Source organism: Hemiscyllium ocellatum, chromosome 13 (genome assembly GCF_020745735.1).
Source record: "Hemiscyllium ocellatum isolate sHemOce1 chromosome 13, sHemOce1.pat.X.cur, whole genome shotgun sequence".
NCBI lineage: Eukaryota > Metazoa > Chordata > Chondrichthyes > Orectolobiformes > Hemiscylliidae > Hemiscyllium > Hemiscyllium ocellatum.
In genome coordinates, this window is record NC_083413.1 from 4,211,727 (window position 1) to 4,234,348 (window position 22,622).

General features: G+C 41.4%; 1 protein-coding gene across 1 annotated transcript in view; it reads right to left on the minus strand.

The window, feature by feature from the left end:
• Positions 1 to 22,622, minus strand: part of rasa2 (RAS p21 protein activator 2) — a 192,470-nt gene that overhangs the window by 77,769 nt on the left and 92,079 nt on the right. Inside the window, exon 5 of the mRNA XM_060834481.1 lies at positions 14,266 to 14,342. Coding sequence (XP_060690464.1) covers positions 14,266 to 14,342 — 77 coding nt within the window. The remainder of the gene's footprint in view (positions 1 to 14,265; positions 14,343 to 22,622) is intronic.

A 22,622-nucleotide genomic window follows, 5' to 3' on the forward strand; every position in this document is an offset into this window, starting at 1 on the left:
ATATGGAATTCAGCAAAGCATTTGACAAGGTTCTGCATGATAGATTGGCTAGTAAGGTTAAATTACATGGGAAATGGGGAGCTAGCCGACTGGCTTGAAGGTAGGAGACACAGGGTGGGACTGAGGGCTATTTATGGACTGCAGGCCTGTGACCAGTGGTATGCCATGAGAATTGGCATTGGGTCCACTGTGTTTCATTTATATAAATGATTTGGATCTGAATATAGGAGGTATGGTTAGTAAATTTGCAGGTGACATTAAAGTAGGATAATCTCAGAAAATAACGGGACCTTGATCAGGTAGGCCAATGGACCAAGGAGTGGCGCTTAGAGTACAATTTAGATAAATGTGAGGTGTTGCATTTTGGTACGGCACACCAGGGCAGGACTTAAACATTAATGGTAGGGCCATGGGAAGTGTTGTCGAACAAAGAGACCTCAGGGCAGACGTGCATAGTTCTTTGCAAGTGGAGTTGCAGGTAGACAGAGTAGTGAAGGCGGTATTAATCAGTGTATTGATTAATGTTGTGTTGTGGCTGCACAGGTCATTGGAAAGTCCACTTTTGGAATACTATTACAATTCTGGTCTCAATTCTATAGGAAGGATGTTGCCAGGCCTGGAGGTTTAATAGGCCAGAACTTTTTTCCTCTAGAATGTCAGAGGCTGAGGGGTAACCTGAAAAAGGGCTATAAAATCATGATGGATGTGGATAAGGTGAAAAGCCCAGATCATTTTCCTAGGAGTGGGGGAGTCCAAAATTACAGGACATAGGTTTAAGGTGAGGGAGGAACTAGGTCAAATTGGAGCGGGTTAGACCGAAGGGTCTGTTTCCATGCTGTATGGCTCTACAACTCTATAAAATGGGAGAAACTGAGAACTGCAGATCAGAGTCAAAAAGTGTGATGTTGGAAAAGCATAGCTGGTCAGGTAGCATCCGAGGAGCAGGAGAGTTGATGTATTGAGTGTAAGCTCTTCATCAGAAATGAGTTTGGTCTTGAAATGTCAACACTCCTGCTCCTCGGATGCTGCCTGACCAGCTATACTTTTCCAGCATCATACTTTATGTCTCGATAAAATGTACAATTTCCCACTATACGAGAAAAAGAAGAGATTAAATAAAACTAGATTTGCAGCCAACATTGGAATGACAAGTTGAGGAGCAGAGTTTCCCCAACGTTTCCATCAACATTTCCTGAAAATCTGGGACAAAAGAAGAAATCACTGCCCATCGCAGGGATGCTGCCATTGTTACTTGTCTTCAAGAAAAGATATAAAATGGACTGTGGGAACTACCAAGGATTCTTCCTACTCTCCATCACCCAAATCTTCACGAGGTGCCTTCTCCCAGACTCGGAAGAAATCCTTTTTGAATGCCATTTTAGCTTCCAACCAAAGCATAAAACTATGGACATGATTTTCACTGCTTGGCAACTCCAAGAAAGATGCCAGGAATAACCCAAATCTGACCAAGACTTTTGACTCAGTTAGTTGGGAAGTGTGATGGAAGACTGTCAAAGGTTGGCTGTCCAGTGAAATTCTTTAACATTCTCTGTCTCCCCAGTGGTCCTCACTGATGATAATATGACAGAATTCTATGAGGTCAAGACAGGGGTCAAGCAATGTCACCACCTTTTTCTTCATTTTTACTGTCATCATTCTTCATCTAGTCAAGAACAAGCCTCCCAGTGGTGTGGACATTGACAGAAAACTTTTCAACCTTAACAACTTGAAATCCAAGACGACAACAATGCTGACCTGCCTTGAGGAACGTCAGTATGTGGATGACAACAGATCTCCATTCTCTCAGAACAGAATTGTCAAGCCTCACACAATGCCTTTGTGAAAGCATACTGAAGAATCAGTCTTCACTCCAAGCTCAAGATGACCCAGATCCTTTATTAACCCTTCTTGGGTTAAGTTCCAGTCCATCCCTCCATTAAGATCAATGGAAAATACTCCTGAATGTCGAACATTTCCCCTACTTGGGAAGCTAGCTTTCATCTAAGGCTGACATTGATACAGAGATCCAACTTCACACCTAGCCCGTGAGCATCCTTTCTGGACATCTCAGGAAAAGCATCCCTAAAATGTTTGTGCTGATACTAAAGATTGTGTGTGTAAGGCAGTCATCCTTCCAACTCTTTTACATGGTTCTGAAATTTGGACTATGTACAGATGCTACTTCAAAGACCTTTAAGTAGTACCATCAACATCGTTTAAGATAGATTCTCTGCATTAGCTGGGGTTGCCTACAGACTTATTAACATGAGCACACCAGCATCAAGGCAATGATTATCCAAAACTAACTCTGCTGGGCTGGCCACATGCTAAGGAAGCCCAAGTTCTAACTGCTAAAACAAATCATCTTCATCCAGCTCGAGGAAGGCGATCAAACAAGAGAAGGACAAAGAAAGCATTTCAAAGGCTCCCTGAAGATTTCCCTCAAGAAATGCAACATTAACATCAATGTGTATCCCCTACTCAACCATTACCAGGGAATCAATCCTAGTTCAATGAACAGTGCAGGAGGGGCATGCCTGGAGCAGTGCCAAGCATACCTAAAAATGGGAGGTGTCAACCTGGTGAATCTACCAAAAGGACTACTTGCAGACCAAACAGCCGAAGCAGTAACCGACAGACAGATCTAAGCTTTGCAGTTATGCTGCATCCACTCATGAATGTTGACGGACAATTAGACAATTCACTGAAGGAGCAAACACCACAAATATCCCCAACCAAAAGATAAGGTTCAAGTATTTACAGCAATTTTCAGGCAGAGGTGTCGAATGGATGATCCATCTCGACCTCCTTCAAAAGATCCCCAGCATCACAACCAATTTTCAGCCAATTCGATTCATTCTATGTGGCATCAAGAAGTGTTTGGAGGCACTGGATACTGCAAAGGCTATGAAAATATTTTGGCAATAGTATTGTAGTACTGAAGCCTTGTGCTCCAGAACTTGTCGTTCTCCTAGCCAAGCTCTTTCAGTCCAGTTACAACATTGGGATCTAGCTGACAATGTGGCAAACTGTCCAGCTATGTCCTGTACACAAAAAGCTGATCAAATCCGACAGGTCAGTAATTAACAGAGAAATCTGAGATGATGCACTTTGATCAAAAGAACACTGGAAGACAATAAGATGCATAGGCTTGCAGACAAAGCAGGAGACTGGCACTAGGTCATGATTTGTTTGAAGAGCCAGTGCAGGCATGATGGACTGAAAGCCTCCTTTTGCATGTGGAGAAAGTGAGTACAGCAGATACTGGAGATTAGAGTTCAGAGTGTGGTGCTGGAAAATACAGCAGGTCAGGCACGTGTCAGTCTGTGATCAGATGCAATAAAAGAGACACCTATAAAATTTGTTAAACAATTTACTAACATGCATGCATAAATGGAATACTATTATGGCTACAGAAAAATGCACAAGACCAAAAGAATGACTGACAATGGGAAAGAAGAAACGATAAAACTTCAGAAATACCAGGCAGTTTAGAGCACATATATTACAAGATTCCTTTATGCGTAACTCAAGAGCACACAACAGTCAGCATTTTAAAAATATGGTTTTCAGAGTAAAGGACTAACCAGAATTATTTAAAAACAAAAGCAGTGTTCACCTTATTGTAAATTTTCTTTGTACACATCAATCTATGTTTAGGTTCACAGTAATGCTTTGATTTCTCAAAGATTTCACATAATTAAAACACATGCAGTATTGCACAATTCAACAAAACAGTTTACAAGTAGTAAATAACTTTTGATCAAGTATAAAAGTAAATCTTAGCAGACAATGCACCATAGAGTCCGCATTACTTTAAAAATCAAAATGCTTTGACTGCACAGGTGCAAACTCATTTGAATGAAGAGAGCACACAGCCAGGCGTCAATAAAGCTTTAAATTATGCCCAACATTCTCAGGTAAAACATTTGAATTTTGACTCGAACTATTAAACCCAAACATATACGTCATCTTGTTCATGCCATTTTGTTAATCTCAACTGGGTGTCACGTTCTACATGAAGGTTTACAATACAGAGCAATTATTTGGAGGTGAGGACCAAATTTTATTACCTTTGTATCATCCGCAAATTTGGTTAAGTGTGAATGCGTGTTGAGAGGAGGGTGAAATGGAGCTTCAGGAAGATTTGGACAGGCTTACACGATGGATGAAATATATTGTGGAAAACATGTGGTAATGCACTTTTGGTCAGAAATGGTGTGCAGAGTATTTCTTAAATGGTAAATGATTGGAAAGTGTAGACGTTCAAAGGAACTTGGGTGTCTGTCAATAAGTTACTGAAGGTTAATATACACATGCTGCAAGCTAATAGGAAGTCTAATAGAATATTAGACTTTGCAAGAAAATTTGAGTATAGGGCAGTGAAATCCTGCTTTAATTATAGAGCAGCTTGTTTAGATGGCACCTGGAATTCTGAAGAATCCTACCAAACTTGAAACGTTAACACTTTCTTTCTTCACAAATGCTGCAAGACCAGAGTTTCTCCAGCATTCTGTCTTTGTTTTTGATCTTCAGTGTCACTGAATTTTGTTTTTATCTGCGATAGAGACTTCACTTTACTCAGATTTGTAAACCTTTGTAATACTGTACCACAGAGGACTGGAGAAGCTCAGTGTTTAAGAATGTTGTGGTGGAGATTGATGGGAGGAGGTAGCCAGAAGGTTGAGGGGATTTGAGGAATTTCTTTTTCACTGAGAGGGTAGAGGGAATCTGGAATGCCCTGCCTTGAAAAGGTAGTTAAGGCAAGAAAACCTCAACATTTAAAAAGGTACTTGAATGAACACTCAAAATGTTGTAACATTTAATGGACCAAGTGCTGTAAAGGAGGACTAGTGCAGGTTTAGAGCAGTTTTCTTTGTCAGTGTAGACTCAATGGACCTAAGGGTCTCTTCTGTACTGGATGATTCCATGATAGATTTTATGTTACCATTGGCATATAGGGTTATCGGGATGAGATGAATAAAACGCATTGAAGTGTTGATCAGCCATGATAGAACATAGAACAACAGCGCAGAACAGGCCCTTCGGCCCTCGATATTGCACCGACCTGTGAACTAATCTAAGCTCATCCCCCTATACTATCCTATTATCATCCATGTGCTTATCTAAGGACAGTTTAAATGTCCTTAATATGGCTTACATTAGCAGGCACGGCATTCCACGCCCTTACCACTCTCCGAGTAAAGACCTTGCCTCTGACATCTGTCTTAAATCTATCACCCCTCAATTTCTAGTTATGCCCCCTCGTACAAGCTGATATCATCCTCCTAGGAAAAAGACTTTCACTGTCTACCCTATCTAATCCTCTGATATCTTGTATGTCTCTATCAAATCCCCTCTTAGCCTTCTTCTCTCCAATGAGAAACACCAAAGTTCCTCAGCCTTTCCTCACAAGGCCTTCCTCCAGATCAGGCAAAATCCTGGTAAATCTCCTCTGCACCTTTTCCAACGCTTCCACATCCTTCCTGGAATTGGGCGACCAGAACCATACACAACATTCCAAGTGTGGCCTCACTAGCGTTTTGTATAGTTGCAGCATGATATTGTGGCTCCAGAACTCAATCCCTCTACCAATGAAACCTAACACACTGTATGCCTTCTTCACAGCACTATCAACCTGAGTGGCAACTTTCAGGGATCTATGTACATGGACTCCAAGATCCCTCTGCACACCCACATCACCAAGAATCTTTCCATTGACCCAGTATTCTGCTGTACGGTTATTCTTACCAAAGTGAATCACCTCCCATTTAGTTGCATTGAATTCCATTTGCCATCTCAGCTCAATTCTGCAGTTTATCCAAGTCCCTGTGCAACATTCTTCCACACTGTCCACCACTCCACTGACTTTAGTGTCATCTGCAAACTTGCTAACTCATCCACCTGTGTGTCCAAGTCATTTATAAAAATGACAAACAGCATTGATCCAAAACAGATCTTTGTGGCACACCAGTAGTAACCTGTCTCCAGGCTGAATATTTTCCAACATCCACCACTTGCTATCTTGTCACTGAAAGCATTTTCTAATCCAAACTGCTAAATCACCCTCAATCCCATGCTTCTGCATTTTCTCCAACAGCCTACCATGTGGAACCTTATCGAAAGCTTTACTGAAGTCCATGTATACCACATCAACTGCCCTACCCTCATCCACATGCTTCGTTACCTTCTCAAAAAACTCTGGAGGTGTGTGAGACATCCCCTCAAGAACAAGTATACCGTTTTGGATACTTGTGGGGGGGGATGACTTACCAGGGGCAAGCAATGAGGTTCAGGCCTCTGGCACGGAGCCTGGCCCCGTTGCTCAGAAGGGTAGGGTGGAGAAAGGTAGAGCAATAGTTCTTGGGGACTCGATAGTGAGGGGTACAGACAGACGGTTTTGTGGGAGCGACAGGGACTCACGTTTGGTATGTTGCCTCCCAGGTGCAAGGGTACGTGATGTCGCTGATCGTGTTTTCCGGGTCCTTAAGGGGGAGGGGGAGCAGCCCCAGATCGTGGTCCACGTTGGCACCAACGATATAGGTAGGAAGAAGGGTGAGGATGTCAGACAGGCTTACAGGGAGCTAGGTTGGAAGCTCAGAGTTAGAACAAACAGAGTTGTAGTCTCTGGTTTGTTACCCGTGCCACGTGATAGAGAGTCGAGGAATAGGGAGAGAGAGCAGTTAAATGCGTGGCTACAGGGATGGTGCAGGAGGGAGGGATTCCGGTTTCTGGACAACTGGGGTCCTTTCTGGGGAAGGTGGGACCTCTATAAAAAGGATGGTCTACACCTGAACCTGAGGGGCACCAGTGTCCTTGGGGGGAGGTTTGCTAGTGCTCTTTGGGAGGGTTTAAACTAACTCCGCGGGGGCATGGGAACCAGGACTGTAGCTTTAGGGTACAGGACCTTGAGTGTAGGGAGGTTAGGAATAATGCAGCGATCTCTGAGGAGGGTGCCTGTAACCAGAAAGGAGGATTGAAGTGTGTATACTTCAATGCCAGAAGTATAAGGAATAAGGTAGGTGAACTTGCAGCGTGGGTTGGTACCTGGGACTTCGATGTTGTGGCCATTACAGAGACGTGGGTAGAACAGGGACAAGAATGGCTGTTGCACGTTCCAGGGTTCAAATGTTTTAGTAAGATCAGACATGGGGGTAAAAAAGGGGGAGGCGTGGCATTACTTGTCAAAGACAGTATCACAGCAGTGGAATGGACTATGGAAGAGGACTTGCCATCTGAGGTAGTTTGGGCTGAGGTTAGAAATAGGAAAGGTGAGGTCACCCTGTTAGGTGTTTTCTACAGGCCTCCTAATAGTCCTAGAGAAGTAGAGGATAATATTGCGAGGATGATTCAGGAAAAGAGTGAAGGTAGCAGGGTGGTTGTTATGGGGGACTTTAACTTCCCAGATATTGACTGGGAGAGCTATAGCTCGAGTTCATTAGATGGGTCGGTGTTTGTACAATGTGTGCAGGAGGGTTTCCTGACACAATATGTCGACAGGCCAACAAGAGGGGAGGCTATATTGGATTTGGTTCTAGGTAATGAACCAGGCCAGGTGTTAGACTTGGAGGTAGGTGAGCACTTCGGGGACAGTGACCACAACTCGGTGACTTTTACTTTAGTGATGGAGAGGGATAATCGTGCGCCGCAGGGCAAGAGCTATAGCTGGGGGCAGGGAAATTATGATGCAGTGAGGCATGACTTAGGTTGTGTGGATTGGAAAAACAGGCTTCAAGAGAAGAACACTAATGAGATGTGGGGATTGTTCAAGGAGCAGCTACTGCGTGTCCTCGATAGGTATGTACCAGTCAGGCATGGTGTAAAGGGCCTTGTGAGGCAGCCGTGGTTTAGTAAGGAATTGGAGTCCCTTGTGAAAGGGAAGAAGGCGGCATATGTAAAGATGAGGCGTGAAGGTTCAGTAGGGGCGATTGAGAGTTATAAGGTAGCCAGGAAGGAGCTAAAGAGGGAGCTAAGAAAAGCGAGAAGGGGACATGAAAAGTCTTTAGCTGGTAGGATTAGGGAAAACCCAAAGGCTTTCTATAGGTATGTCAAGAATAAAAGGATGACTAGGGTAGGTATCGGTCCAGTCAAGGATAGTAGTGAGAAGTTGTGTGTGGAGGCGGAGGAGATTGGAGAGACATTAAATCAGTACTTTTCATCAGTATTCACTCAGGAACAGGACACTGTTGCTGATGTGAATATGGAATCACAAATAATTAGAATGGATGCCCTGGAAATATGCAGGGAAGAGGTTTTGGGAATATTGGAAAGGATGAATATAGATAAGTCTCCTGGGCCTGATGGCATTTACCCCAGGATCCTATGGGAAGCTAGGGAGGAGATAGCAGAGCCATTGGCCTGGATTTTTATGTCGTCATTGTCAACGGGAATAGTACCAGAGGACTGGAGGATAGCGAATGTGGTCCCATTATTCAAGAAAGGGAGTAGGGATAGCCCTAGTAACTATAGGCCAGTGAGTCTGACTTCAGTGGTGGGCAAAGTCTTAGAGAGAATGGTAAGGGATAAGATTTATGAACATCTGGGTAGGAATAACGTGATCAGGGATAGCCAGCATGGTTTTGTGAAGGGCAGGTCGTGCCTCACAAACCTTATTGAGTTCTTTGAGAAGGTGACTAAGGAAGTGGATGAGGGTAAAGCAGTAGATGTTGTGTATATGGATTTTAGTAAGGCGTTCGATAAGGTTCCCCATGGTAGGCTAATGCTAAAACTTCAGAGGTATGGCATTGAGGATACATTAGAGGTTTGGATTAGGAATTGGCTGGCTGGAAGGAGACAGAGGGTAGTAGTTGATGGATTATGTTCATCTTGGAGCGCAGTTACTAGCGGTGTACCACAAGGATCTGTTTTGGGACCATTGCTTTTTGTTATCTTTATAAATGATCTAGAGGAAGGACTTGAAAGCTGGGTAAGCAAGTTTGCGGATGACACGAAAGTCGGTGGAGTTGTGGATAGTGAGGAAGGAAGTGGTAGGTTACAGCGGGATATAGATAAGTTGCAGAGCTGGGCGGAAATGTGGCAAATGGAATTCAATGTAGCTAAGTGCGAAGTCGTTCACTTTGGTAGGAATAACAAGATGATGGATTACTGGGCTAATGGTAGGCTACTTGGTAGTGTAGATGAGCAGAGGGATCTTGGTGTCTATGTACACAGATCTCTGAAAGTTGCCACCCAGGTAAATAGTGCTGTGAGGAAGGCATATGGTGTACTGGGCTTTATTGGCAGAGGAATTGAGTTCCGGAGTCCTGAGGTCATGTTGCAGTTGTATAAGACTCTGGTGAGGCCTCATCTGGAGTATTGTGTGCAGTTTTGGTCGCCATACTATAGGAAGGATGTGGAAGCTTTAGAACGAGTGCAGAGGAGGTTTACCAGGATGTTGCCTGGAATGGTAGGAAGATCGTATGAGGAAAGGCTGAGGCACTTGGGGCTGTTCTCATTGGAGAAGAGAAGGTTTAGGGGAGATCTGATAGAAGTGTATAAGATGATTAGGGGTTTAGATAGGGTAGATACTAAGAACCTTTTACCGCTAATGGAGTCAGGTGTTACTAGGGGACATAGCTTTAAATTAAGGGGTGGTAGGTATAGGACAGATGTTAGGGGTAGATTCTTCACACAGCGGGTTGTGAGTTCATGGAATGCCCTGCCCGTATCAGTGGTGAACTCTCCTTCTTTATGTTCATTTAAGCGGGCATTGGATAGGCATTTGGAAGTTATTGGGCTAGTATAGGTTAGGTAGGACTCGGTCGGCGCAACATCGAGGGCCGAAGGGCCTGTACTGCGCTGTATCCTTCTATGTTCTATGTTCTATGACCTGACCTTGATGAAGCCATGTTAACTACCTGCAATCAAATTGTTGCTTGCCAGATGATTATAAATCCTCTCTTATAATCCTTTCCAAAACTTTTCCTGTAACAGAAGTAAGGCTTGCTGGTCTATAATTACCTGGGTAATCTCTACTCCCCTTCTTGAAAAAGGGCACAACATTTGCAATCCTCCGGTACAAAACCTGTAGACAATGATGAATCAAAGATCAAAGCCAAAGGCTCTGACATCTCCTCCCTAACTTCCCAGAGAATCTTTCAGATAAATCCAATCCAGCCCAGGGAACTTGTCTACTTTCACTTCTTCTACAATTGATGACACCTCCTCCTTATTAATCTTGATCTTTTCTAGACTAATATCCTGCATTTCATTCTTCTCCTTGACAATATTCTCATTTTCCTGAGTGAAAACAGATGACAAATATTCATTTAGCACCTCTCTGATCTCCACAGGGTCCACACACAACATCCCACTTCTGTATTTGACTGGCCCTATTTCTACCCTAGTCACCTTTTTATTCCTCACATACCTATACAGAGCTTTATGGTTCTCCTTTATTCTGCCCACTAAGGACTGCTTATGTCCTCTCTTTGCTCTTCTTAACTCTCTCTCTAAATCCTTCCTAGGTAATCTGTAACTCTCCATCACCTCATCTAAACCATCTCGTCCCAATGTCACATAAACCTCCTTCTTCTGCTTAACAAGAGATTTAATTTCTTTAGTAAACCAAGGTTCCCTTACCTTATCACTTCCTCCCTGCCTGACAGGGACCTACCTATCAAGAATATGCAATATCTGTTCCTTAAACCAACTCCACATTTAGATTGTCCCCATCTCCTGCATTTTGCTACCCCATTCTATGCATCCCAAATCTTGCCTAATCGCATTATAACTGCCCTTGTACCATCAATAACTCTTGCCCTGTGACATGTACTTATCCCTTTCCATCACTAAACTAAACGTGACTGAATTATGGTCACTCTCTCCAAACTGCTCACCTACCACTAATCAAACCCATGGCTTGGTTCATTACCAAGCACCAGATCCAGTGTGGCCTCCCCTCTTGTCAGCCCTTTGACATACTGTCAGGAAACCCTCCTGCACAGATTGGACAAAAAACGATCCATCCGATGTACTAGAGTTATAGCATTTCCAGTTAATGTTGGGGAACATAAAGTCTCCCATAATGACCATCCTGTTCCTTTCACTCCTACCCAGATCATACTGAATGGCAATGTGCCGACTGGCTTATCTTTCTATAAATGTTGTTAGGAAACTGCGAGAGAGAATAGAAACAAAGAAAATAGGAGGAGTAGGCCATTCAGCCTTTCTAACCTGCTCCTCTATTCAATCTGATCATAGGTGATCATCCAACTCAGTACTCTGCTCCCACTTTCTCCCCATACTAAATAATCCCTTTAGCGCTAAGAACAATATCAAACTCCTCCATGGAAACTCGAATGGGACCTACTCAAATGACAACAATATATTCTCAGAGTGTAAATGGCATCATTCTTTGAACTGGTGAGATATACCAAAGCTCTTGTGCCGAATAAAGAGAAACATTCACCAACTTGCTACTCAGTTCTGCTACCTCTAATTTTTTTTGATAGTATTAAATATCACAAAAGTATATATTAGAAATAATGCTACAAACTTAGTAACATTATTCAGTGCATCTGAAACCTCAATCTGGACCATCTTGAACTGTACCACGGATGTAACAACAGCAGTGAAATGTTGAATTGGAATTGAACATGGTGCTGCCTGCAAAGAATTCAGTCCAAAGTAGAAGAAAGTGCTTACAGCTTCCATATTAATATGATTTGGAGGTGCCAACATTGGACTGGAGTGGACAAAGTTAAAAATCACAACACCAGGTTATAGTCCAACACGTTTGTTTGGAAGCACTAGCTTTCCAAGTGCTGCTCCTTCTTCAGGTGGTTATGGAGTAGGACCATAAGACACAGAATTTAAAGCAAAAAAAATTACAATGTCCTGCAATTTCACATCATTTTACTTGCATGATACTGTAATTTTTTGCTTTAAATTCGGTGCGCTATGGTCCTATTCCACAACCACCTGAAGGAGGAGCGCTCTGAAAGCTAGTGCTTCCAAATAAACCTGTTGGACTATAACCCAGGGTTGTGATTTTTTAAACTTTAAATAATATGAATAACACACAAGTTCAACATTTCCACAACTTATTTCAAAGGTGTTCATCTCAAACCATCAGACTTCCAATAATTTCCAGCCAAAGTTGTATGTTCAAATAACATGACTATCCATGCCACTGGTTCCAATCACTTCCTTAGTCATTGCCTCTGACTGAATCAGACGGTTAGGCAAAAGTGAGGACTGCGGATGCTAGAGATCGGAGTCTAGATTAGCGTGGTGCTGGAAAAGCACAGCAGGTCAGGCAGCATCCAAGGAACAGGAAAATCAACGTTTTGGGCAAAAGCCCTTCATCAGGAATGAACTGATTCTCTCCTGGAATATCCACTGTACACACCTAAAATCAAATAGCAAAGTTCGGGTCTGGGCTAGCATTTTGAAATGTTTTGAGGGGTCTGGCCTGATCCAAAACATAAGCTGAAGTAAAGGAACTTAGATTTTCTTTCCTACTTTATAGCATTGACTATATTTCAAAAATACTTAATTGGAAGCATGCCACTTGGGTTCATCACGTTTATGAAACATGAAGGTCAATCTCGAAATCTTACCTGAACACACGACTCTAGCTATACCCACGAACATACCCCCAAAAAAAAAAGCTTAAACATTATCATGTACATTTGGTTAGATGAGTTAAAGGACAATATCAATTCTCTTCTCCCATCCTCCATCTCATAACTTTTTTCTGGTCATAGCCTGTTTTTGACTGTGGAAATTGTCAATATTTAACGATGATAAGAAACAGAAACATGTTAAGTAAAGCCATGCTATCCAACACAACAACAGCAACTTAGAACATCTCTGAAAAATTTGAGATCAGTTGCAAAACTGAACACTGTTTAGACGAGCATCTACACTACTCATAAGGTTACTACCACAACCACAATAACCTTGCTGCAAAGCATTCCTATCATTTAAATCTTGGTCACAAATTAATTTATTCTATCTGGGGTGAGAAAACAAGACTAGACTACTTCCTATCTAATAAGGACTGAAACATGTTGCATGGTGATGTGTACAGCATAATTTCCATATCCTGGTAAGAAAGGTTTACATTAAAGCGTTTCAACAGGACCAGAAGGTTTTTGGCTTGTAAAAATTATATTTCAAGCTCAGTATGCACTTTTTGAAGTTGGTTATTTCAAAAGAGAGTTGCACAAGTTTTCTGAAGATAAATGATTACATTTTATCAAACTGGCATTTCAGATTTGCAAATTTGCACAGCATTACTTCATTTACAACATTGCTGGTGAGGTGACTGCTGCAATGGAATTTCCTGAATGCTGCTGTCAGTCTCAAGTTCTGCCTCCAAATTTTTAATTTAAATGCCCAGTTGAAAAGTTGCAGAGCACAATAGGTACCAGTTTCAGCTGTGACAGATATGCATTCACCATCTCAAGGCTTCCCAAAGTGCTTTACAGTTAAAGTCTTTTCAAGTGTAGTTATTGTGCTAGTGTAGAAAAAACATGACCGTTGCCTATGCTGTGAAAGCAAACTATTTTGTTTCATTGGAAGGTGAAATAATATGGTGTACCTGATCATCACAAATACATTCCTATTGCTTTGCACCTTTGTTATGTAGCCACTGAGGTGTCCTCAGCTTAAGTCTAACCTATCCAACAGGAGAATACTGAAAGTAGAGATCTTAACGTTAAGAAAACTGTCTCAGTGAAAGTTTGACAGTTTAAACAAAGGTATAACATGACTTCTAAAGCCCCAAGTGTCAAGAATGAAAGTCAAATCAATTAAATCAGAAATGATGAGCCAAATAGATTTATAGAGTCAAACAGCAGGGAAACAGATCCTCCAGACCAACTCATCCACACCAAACAGACATCCCAATCTGACCTAGTTCCATTTGTCAGCATTTGGCTCATATCCATCAATAGCCTCCTTCTGCTCTGCAGCACTTTTCTGACTAAGTTTTTGAGTAAACCACACTCTCAATACACAAGCAAGTAAACCTACCCTCTCAAACTCAGAGGGTAACAAAATGCAACATTCAAATATCACATAATCAATTGTTAAATTCCCTTCACTTGTATAAACAGCTACATCCTTCAATATGTGTACAGAAAGCCACACCAATGGCTGGATTCATGCTCCCCCTTCCCAAAGGTGGTTTGAATTTGTGGTGAAACTCACTCCCTAATGATTCTGTACAGTAAATCAGTAAGATCACATGGTCAGGACCGAAGGATACTGTGCTCCGGTATAATATAAACATTCTTCTTTCAATTCTGTACTCACCGTACTACCAATTGCTGACAAACTGATCCTGTCTCTGTTATAAGTTCATTAAGTTTTACTTCCAAGTGAACTTTTCCCTGTTTGAAAACAAGAGGAAAAAACAATAATTAAAGTAGGGTAGATGACAAAATTAATATTTCTTCTTTCCACTTTTCCTGACCAGAAGATTTAGCACTTCAATTTACAAAGTCCATGCTTGTGCATGTGACTGGAAAAAGGATCAATATCACTTAACGAACAAAAATTAAAAGAGATTCTTAGCTTTTGCTATAATCTATCCTGATATTGTAAATATAAAGGGTTATTTCATACTGTAGGGAATGGAAAATTTACTTATAGCCTGATATCACTGGAGCATTATCACAGCAGATAACGACCCCTTCAGTTGTTTGCACTGTTTGCCATTTGCAAATGAGTAACCAAGCTGGACTACAGAAGAATAACTACACTGACTGAAAGCTCTTTTCAGATATTTTGTGAATGTAACTTGTACAAATGCAAGGATTGCATTTTCTCCATATCAAGATGCCCTTGTATTCAGACGCAACTATTTTCAGAAGACTGGTATATGAACATTCACCTGTTTGTGTTCACTTTTATTTTCAAGGTGAACAGTCTCCATATTCAGCCAGTGGTCTGCTTTGAAATGGAGCCCCAGACAGCAAATTAATCTTTGCAGCTACTTTCTTGAAATGAGCTCTCATATCCCATGGCAGAATGCATATACATGTATAGGTACCTTGTCACTATGTCCTTAGGATAAGGTTTGCTTATTCAATAGGGTGCAGCTAAGTAACGTGCACAATATAAAATCAACTTGAAACAAAAATCTTACCATAATGAAGGCTCTAAGTCACTTATTTTAAAACAAGGAAAAAATCAGGAATGCCTTCCCTTATTAGAAAGTAGTAGAAATTCCTACTTATAATTGGATGTTTAAAAAGAATTAATCAACTCTGTATTGTAAATGAAAATCAGCAAATTAGTAGAATATATTACACTCATTCTCAAGACTACATACATTCTCAGCAAGCTATACTGGAGGCTTTATTTCCACTTACAACAGTTCTAGCACAAATTTGTCTATTTTAAGAGCTCATCAGTCTGACAACAATGGTGGTCCTTATCTTACCACAACTATATCTTGCAACATAAACAAGAATTTAGTTATGTCAACAAAGACCTCAAGCTGCTTAAATCAAAATGTTATATTCCAGTAATCATATACCGAGGGATTTACAAGCTGTTTTTAATTTTGATGCCGTTGACAGAGTTATGCAAGACAGTTTCATTTCCACTGACTCACAATACGGCACCAATTCCTCTACAAGACGTCAAGTTCAGAGAATTCCATTCTTTACCACAATGGAATGATACTGCCAGAGAAAAAAAATACTTGCAACGAAGCTAACCATTCACCCATATGCCAGGCAACATCTGACGTTATTCAGTAAAAGTGAGAAATTTAAATCAGCATGCCCATAATTTGAAATAATCCAGCAGCACAACTAAACACTGCATTCACACCCAGGAATAGATGGAAAAAATCAATGCATTCAATGTGGGGAGATAAACAAGTGATTAGCATCATTTCTAATGATGGGTCTGATGCAAGCAACATAATGGTGATACAAATGACACACAGATAATCTGTTCCCTTGAAAATTCTAATCATGAATTCAACACCCGCATTCCAAAGATTACATTCCAGTACTCTATCCTCAAAAGACCGATATTCAAACATAATGCACAACGAATGAACTAAAGCAGTTCATGCTTTCCTAATAGAGAATCTTAAAGATGTACAGCATGGAAATAGACCCTTTGGTCCAACTCGTCCATGCCTACTAGATATCCCAACCCAATCTAGTCCCACCTGCCAGCACCTGGCCCATATCCCTCCAAACTCTTCCTATTCATATACCCATCCAAATGTCTCTTAAATGTGGCAATTGTACCAGCCTACACCACATCCTCTGGCAGCTCATTCCATACACATACCACCCTGTGTGAAAACGTTGTCCCCCAGATCTCTTATATCTTTCCCCTCTCACCCTAAACCTAGGCCCTCTAGTTCTGGACTCCCTGACTCCAGGGAAAAGACTGTGTCTATTTATACAACCCATGCCCCTCATGATTTTGTAAACCTCTAAGGTCACCCCTCAGCCTCCAACGCTCCAGGGAAAACAGCCCCAGCCTGTTCAGCGTCTCCCTGTAGCTCAAATCCTTCAACCCTGGCAACATCCTTGTAAATCTTTTCTGAACCCTTTCAAGTTTCACAACATTTTTCCAATAGGAAGGAGACCAGAACTGCATGCAATATTCCAACAGTGGCCTGACCAATGTCCTGTACAGCCGAAACATGACCTCCCAACTCCTGTACTCAATACTCTGACCAATAAAGGAAAGCATACCAAATGCTGCCTTCACTACCTATCTACCTGCGACTCCACTTTCAAGGAGCTATGAACCTGCACTCCAAGGTCTCTTTGTTCAGCAACACACCCTAGGACCTTACCATCAAGTGTACAAGTCTTGCTAAGATTTGCTTTCCAAAATGCAGCACCTCACATTTAATCTGAATTAAACTCCATCTGCCACTTTTCAGACCATTGGCCCATCTGGTCCAGATCCTGTTGTAATCGGAGGTAACTCTCTTCGCTGTCCATTCCACCTCCAATTTTGGTGTCATCTGCAAATTTACTAACTGTACCACTTATGCTCGCATCCAAATCATTTATGTAAATGACAAAAAGTAGAGGGCCCAGCACCGATACTTGTGGCACTCCACTGGTTACAGGCCTCCAGCCCGTAAAACAACCCTCCACCACCACCCTCTGTCTTCTACCTTTGAGCCAGTTCTGTATCCAAATCGCTAGTTCTCCCTGTATTCCGTGAGATCTAACTTTGCTAATCAGTCTCCCCTGGGGAACCTTGTTGAACGCCTTACGGAAATCCATATAGATCACATCTACCACTCTGACCTCATCAATCCTCTTTGTTACTTCCTCAAAAAAACTCAATCAAGTTTGTGAGAAATGATTTCCCACGCACAAAGCCATATTGACTCTCCCAAATCAGTCCTTGCCTTTCCAAATACATATACATCTTGTCCCTCAGGATTCCCTCCAACAACTTGCCCACCACCGATGTCAGGCTCACTGGTCTATATTTGTCTTGGCTTGTCTTTACCACCCTTCTTAAATTGTGGCACCACGTTTGCCAACCTCCAGTCTTCCGGCACCTCACCTGTGACTATCGATGATACAAATATCTCAGCAAGAGACCCAGCAATCCCTTCTCTAGCTTCCCACGGAGTTCTAGGGTACACCTAATCAGGTCCTGGGGATTTATCCACTTTTATTCATTTCAAGACATCCAACACTTCCTCCTCTGTAATATGACATTTTGCAAGATGTCACCATCTATCTTCCATATCCTTTTCCACAGTAAATACTGATGCAAAATACTCGTTTAGTGTCTCCCCCATTTTCTGCGGCTCCCAAAATCAATGGATGCAAGCATTAATTCAAATAATGCAATTAGTTAAGAGGAAGCGCATTACTTGCTATCCTAAAAACTGGTCTTTGCCCACTCAGACATGCTATTCATATTATGCAAAGTGTATATAAAACATGGCTTTTGTACGTGTTCAATTTAAACCATATTTCCTGCAACAGGGTATGTGCCTGGATAAAACCTTAATAGTCATACTATCATTTTAATGATACATTTTCTCAAAAGCAAAATTAAACAAAGTTGAGAGCAAGAACATTGTGTAGATTGCTAAAGGTACCGCAGTCTATTACACTGATGTTCATAGTCTTCGCCACCAGGTATTATTTAACATTGGCAATTAGAAAATTTAGTGCCTTAAATGTTGAAAGCTCATCACCCTTGACACATTGTTCAAGTGCGTTTTTAACAAATATAATCCATTTTGTCTCCAAATGGATAAGGTGTTCGAGGATGGAGTACAGTAGACAAATGGTAGCTCTAATAAACAATACTTTAATATATTTGCCCACTCTTCCATCTACTATAAAATATAATTATTTGACTAAATTTAGATAATGGTTCAACAAACCACACACAGGGAGAATATTGTGGTTAGAACTATGCAGCAGGAATGCCACACTTTACCCACATTACCATTTCCTGACTAAAATGGGTAACTCCTCTAATTCAATGTTACAGTAAAAACCTGACAAATTTGATAAATATTTATATTTCTCTGGAATGGGAGGGGTAAGGAAACAGACAAAGCAACAGAGAGAGTTAAGAAGAAACTGGACAAAAAAAAATTCTTTGTTCAGAAATTCCATTTTTCTTTGTATGGTTCACACGTTTTTGGAAATTCACCTCTCCATACTGGGATCATTTGCTCCTGTACAGATAACTCGACCCGCACATTAGCCTGGTTCGTTGCTCCCCATGTCAAGTCTATGTCATGATTCACCCAGCAGAATGCATTGATATCAAGCCTCACTGTTTCAAGTCACTAAAAATATGAAAATGTAATTAAACTATCAAAATTGTATCAAATTTATTTTCTTAAAATGTCGTTTAAGAAAGTAAAAACGTACACCTAATTTATGATGATACCATTTAAACTTTTTCCCTTTTAAATTCCTCCACTCACAAAAGATATATTAAGAGTGAGGAAAGTAAAAAGATCAGGGAAACAGATCTATACCACAAAACGAGCTATGTTGTTTTCGCAAACCTCTCAACTTGATGGTAACAATGTTATCTGCACAGTGACAATCTATCTTTAATTCACTAGTGGATTGGTTGGGCCCAGGGCCCTTCCCTTTCCTTTCCTTTGAGTTTTAAAATTAATTTTTCCAACGTATCCGAATGTATTTTCCCTGTGGTCTGACAGAAAATTGTAGAGAATAAAAGTACAGAAACAGGAGACAGAAAGTGAGCGATGTTGATGCAGTCAGCTTCTGGAGCTTTCTTCCTGCTTCTGTTTGGATTTCCCTCACAGGGTTTGCCTAAACTTACAACCAAATCAAGCAGAGACTTGCACATACACCTGGTCAGGTCCACACCCTCCCATCCTAACATCTTCCCCTGCCACCGCAGGAACTGTAAAACCTGTGCCCACACCTCCTCCCTCACCTCTATCCAAGGCCCTAAAGGAGCCTTCCACATCCACTAATATAATTTATTGTATCCGATGCGGTCTCCTCTACATTGGGGAGACTGGACGCCTCCTAGCAGAGCGCTTTAAGGAACATCTCCAGGACACCCGCACCAATCAACCCCACCGCCCCGTGGCCCAACATTTCAACTCTCCCTCCCTCTCTGCTGAGGACATGGAGGTCCTGGGCCTCCTTCACCGCTGCTCCCTCACCACCAGACGCCTGGAGGAAGAACGCCTCATCTTCCGCCTCGGAACACTTCAACCCCAGGGCATCAATGTGGACTTCAACAGTTTCCTCATTTCCCCTTCCCCCACCTCACCCTAGTTCCAAACTTCCAGCTCAGCACTGTCCCCGTGACTTGTCCTACCTGCCTATCTTCTTTTCCACCTATCCACTCCACCCTCTCCTCCCTGACCTATCACCCTAATCCACTCTCCCACTCACCTATTGTACTCTATGCTACTTTCTCCCCACCCCCACCAGCTTATCTCTCCACGCTTCAGGCTCTCTGCCCTTATTCCTGATGAAGGGCTTTTGCCCGAAACGTCGATTTCGCTGCTCCTGAGATGCTGCCTGAACTGCTGAGCTCTGCCAGCACCACTGATCCAGAACCTGGTTTCCAGCATCTGCAGTCCTTGTTTTTACCTCATACACTGAATTCCCCTGAACCCAAAACAGATGGCACTAACTTGTCTGGAATCAATGACCCCAAAAAGTAACATGCTCTCACATGCATGTTTGCTTCACTTACTTTACAAAGATGTAAACAATTCCTTGCAAATTCTCTGCTTATAATGGCAGCATCCCTTGTCTGCATTTCCAGTCCACAGTCCAAAATTTTTTAAAATGCAGTCTTTATACAATCTAATCCACATATCCTTTCCTTCTTTAATTTGACATTTCAATAGACCCAAAGACTGCCAGAACAACCAAAACTAAATCTCTTTCCCTCTGACACAAATCTAACAGATACATTTTACTTGAAGTGTATATTCTGATGAAATTGGACTTCAGTGATCTAATGTACTCCAAATGTGACTATGATTCTGTAAAGGACAGTTTTAAGCAAGTTTTTTTTTAATTAAGCCGTTATTAACCTACTTTAAATTGATTTGGGCTGAATTTACTACATTTGACAATATTTCAGCAAACTTCATGTCAAAGTTGAACATCTGAACATCCCATTTACACAAAACGCCAAGGTAGGATTACATGACTTCACCCACCGTCATTTGTTGCTGCAAATAAACACTACTTTAGTTGTTCTAAATGAGAGACGTTCAGATAATTTACAAGGGGTCAAGCCCCTCAGCCTTCTCTTACTCTAAGGACTAATTTACATAAATCCCAAAAGCCTACATCCAAGGTTTCTGCAGGTGGCAGCTGCAGGGATTGGATGCATTGGCGATAATTTCTCAAAATTCCCTATATTTTACAGGGGTCCCAGCAGACTGGAAGCTAGCAACATAGCTATTCAAGGAGGAATTGCAGGCAGTTTAGTATGGCCGTCATTAGGAAAATGCTGGAATCTATTACTATGGATTTCTTACCAATACACCAAGGAAACTATAATGATTAGGGTCATGCAGCTATACAGCAACAGGCTAACATGGTTTTATGAAAGAAAAACCATATTTGACAATGTATTAGGTTTTTTGAGGTTGCAGCTAGGATGCAAATAAAGGAGAACCAGTAGACAAGTACATGTGGATTTCCCAAAAGCATTCGATAAGGTGCTAAAACAAGGTTAATATACAAAACAAGGGCTCACAGAGCTGTGGGTTATACATGAACATGCTTAGAAGATTGGGTAAAAAGGTAAGAAAAGAAGTGTAAGGATAAATGGGGCAAGTTGGCAGGCTGTGATTAGTGGAGTGTTGCAAAGAATTATGTAAATTGTTAATGGGCAATAAACTCAAAGACAGGATACCAAGCTATTAAAATTTGCTTCAGGATTGCCCTCATCTTGATAATGAGCCATTTTTGCTGAAATAATTTTGTCCTATTGAGGTGCTTCTGTCACCCAAGAGAAAAGCTTGTGATGTTACTTGTCTGTATGAACGACATTACAAGATTTGCTCACAAGGTTTATGAAGTGGCAGCTTTCCAACAAGACAACTGTAACTGAGCTGATGACTGCAATGAAAGCATCAAAAGGCATTCTGAACAGAAGGAAAAATTGCACGTAATTTTCTTAACCATAATACATAGCTGCAAACAATGAAACCACAACTTGGTAGAAAATAGAGATCCCAGGTGAAAAACAGGATGTGGAGAATCTAAGAATATGCATTTAATTTTCTTTTTAACTTAACAAAAGGCAACAGGATACAATACTTTGAGATATGCACAAAGCATTATGTAGATTGCACTCACCAATGAACGTACTGTAATGCAAAATATCTGTATTGTAGTTGCTTAGATTCTGACCAGGATAACAAATACAGAACCTGCAATTCTGCATCATTGCAGCTGGACTTGCCATTAGAATTATTAAATTAAAAATGGATTACGGTTAGAAAGAACAAAACATTGAAGTTTCATAAAGATGTGCATCTTTAAAGATACCGTCATTAGTAATATTATTATGTGTGGGGTCTAAGGGTTCATATTACTCAACAGGGGACAGAATCCACAGAACACATGAAACTAGTGTGGAGGAGCTTTAAATCATATCACTGGTTGTGATGGAGCTACGGAAAAAACTTCAACGTAATCTAAAGTATCTTAAAGTGACTTTCAAAGAAAAGTTGAAAACAGCAAAAGAATTATTTATCAAGCAGACAGACAGAGCTTGATGACTCAGCAGGAAAGCCCCAATTTAATGTGAGTGGGTAACAAGATCACTTGGGACTGGAATTCTCCTGTTATTCTGGTAGTATAGCAGTGACTCTCAATTGTTTTCTGCTGTGAGCATTTTAACGTTTCATACACAGTGCTAGGCCAGAGTGAAAACCGAACAGGACAGCAGGAAGAGGTAAAAAAAACAAGATAGCTTACAGTTTTTGCAGGCTCTGCCGGTGTCAGTGATTGACTTTCAGAATTTGTTGAATTAACTCACATCCACAAACAAGAGTGGCCTCATAGCCCTTGGCAAGGCTGACAACACTGGGTTTCTGTCCCACAGCCACCATTGCTGCCTTGGAGCTTGTGATCCTACTGGGTGATTGCAATTGCAGTTTGAGAACCCCCAAACTACACCAC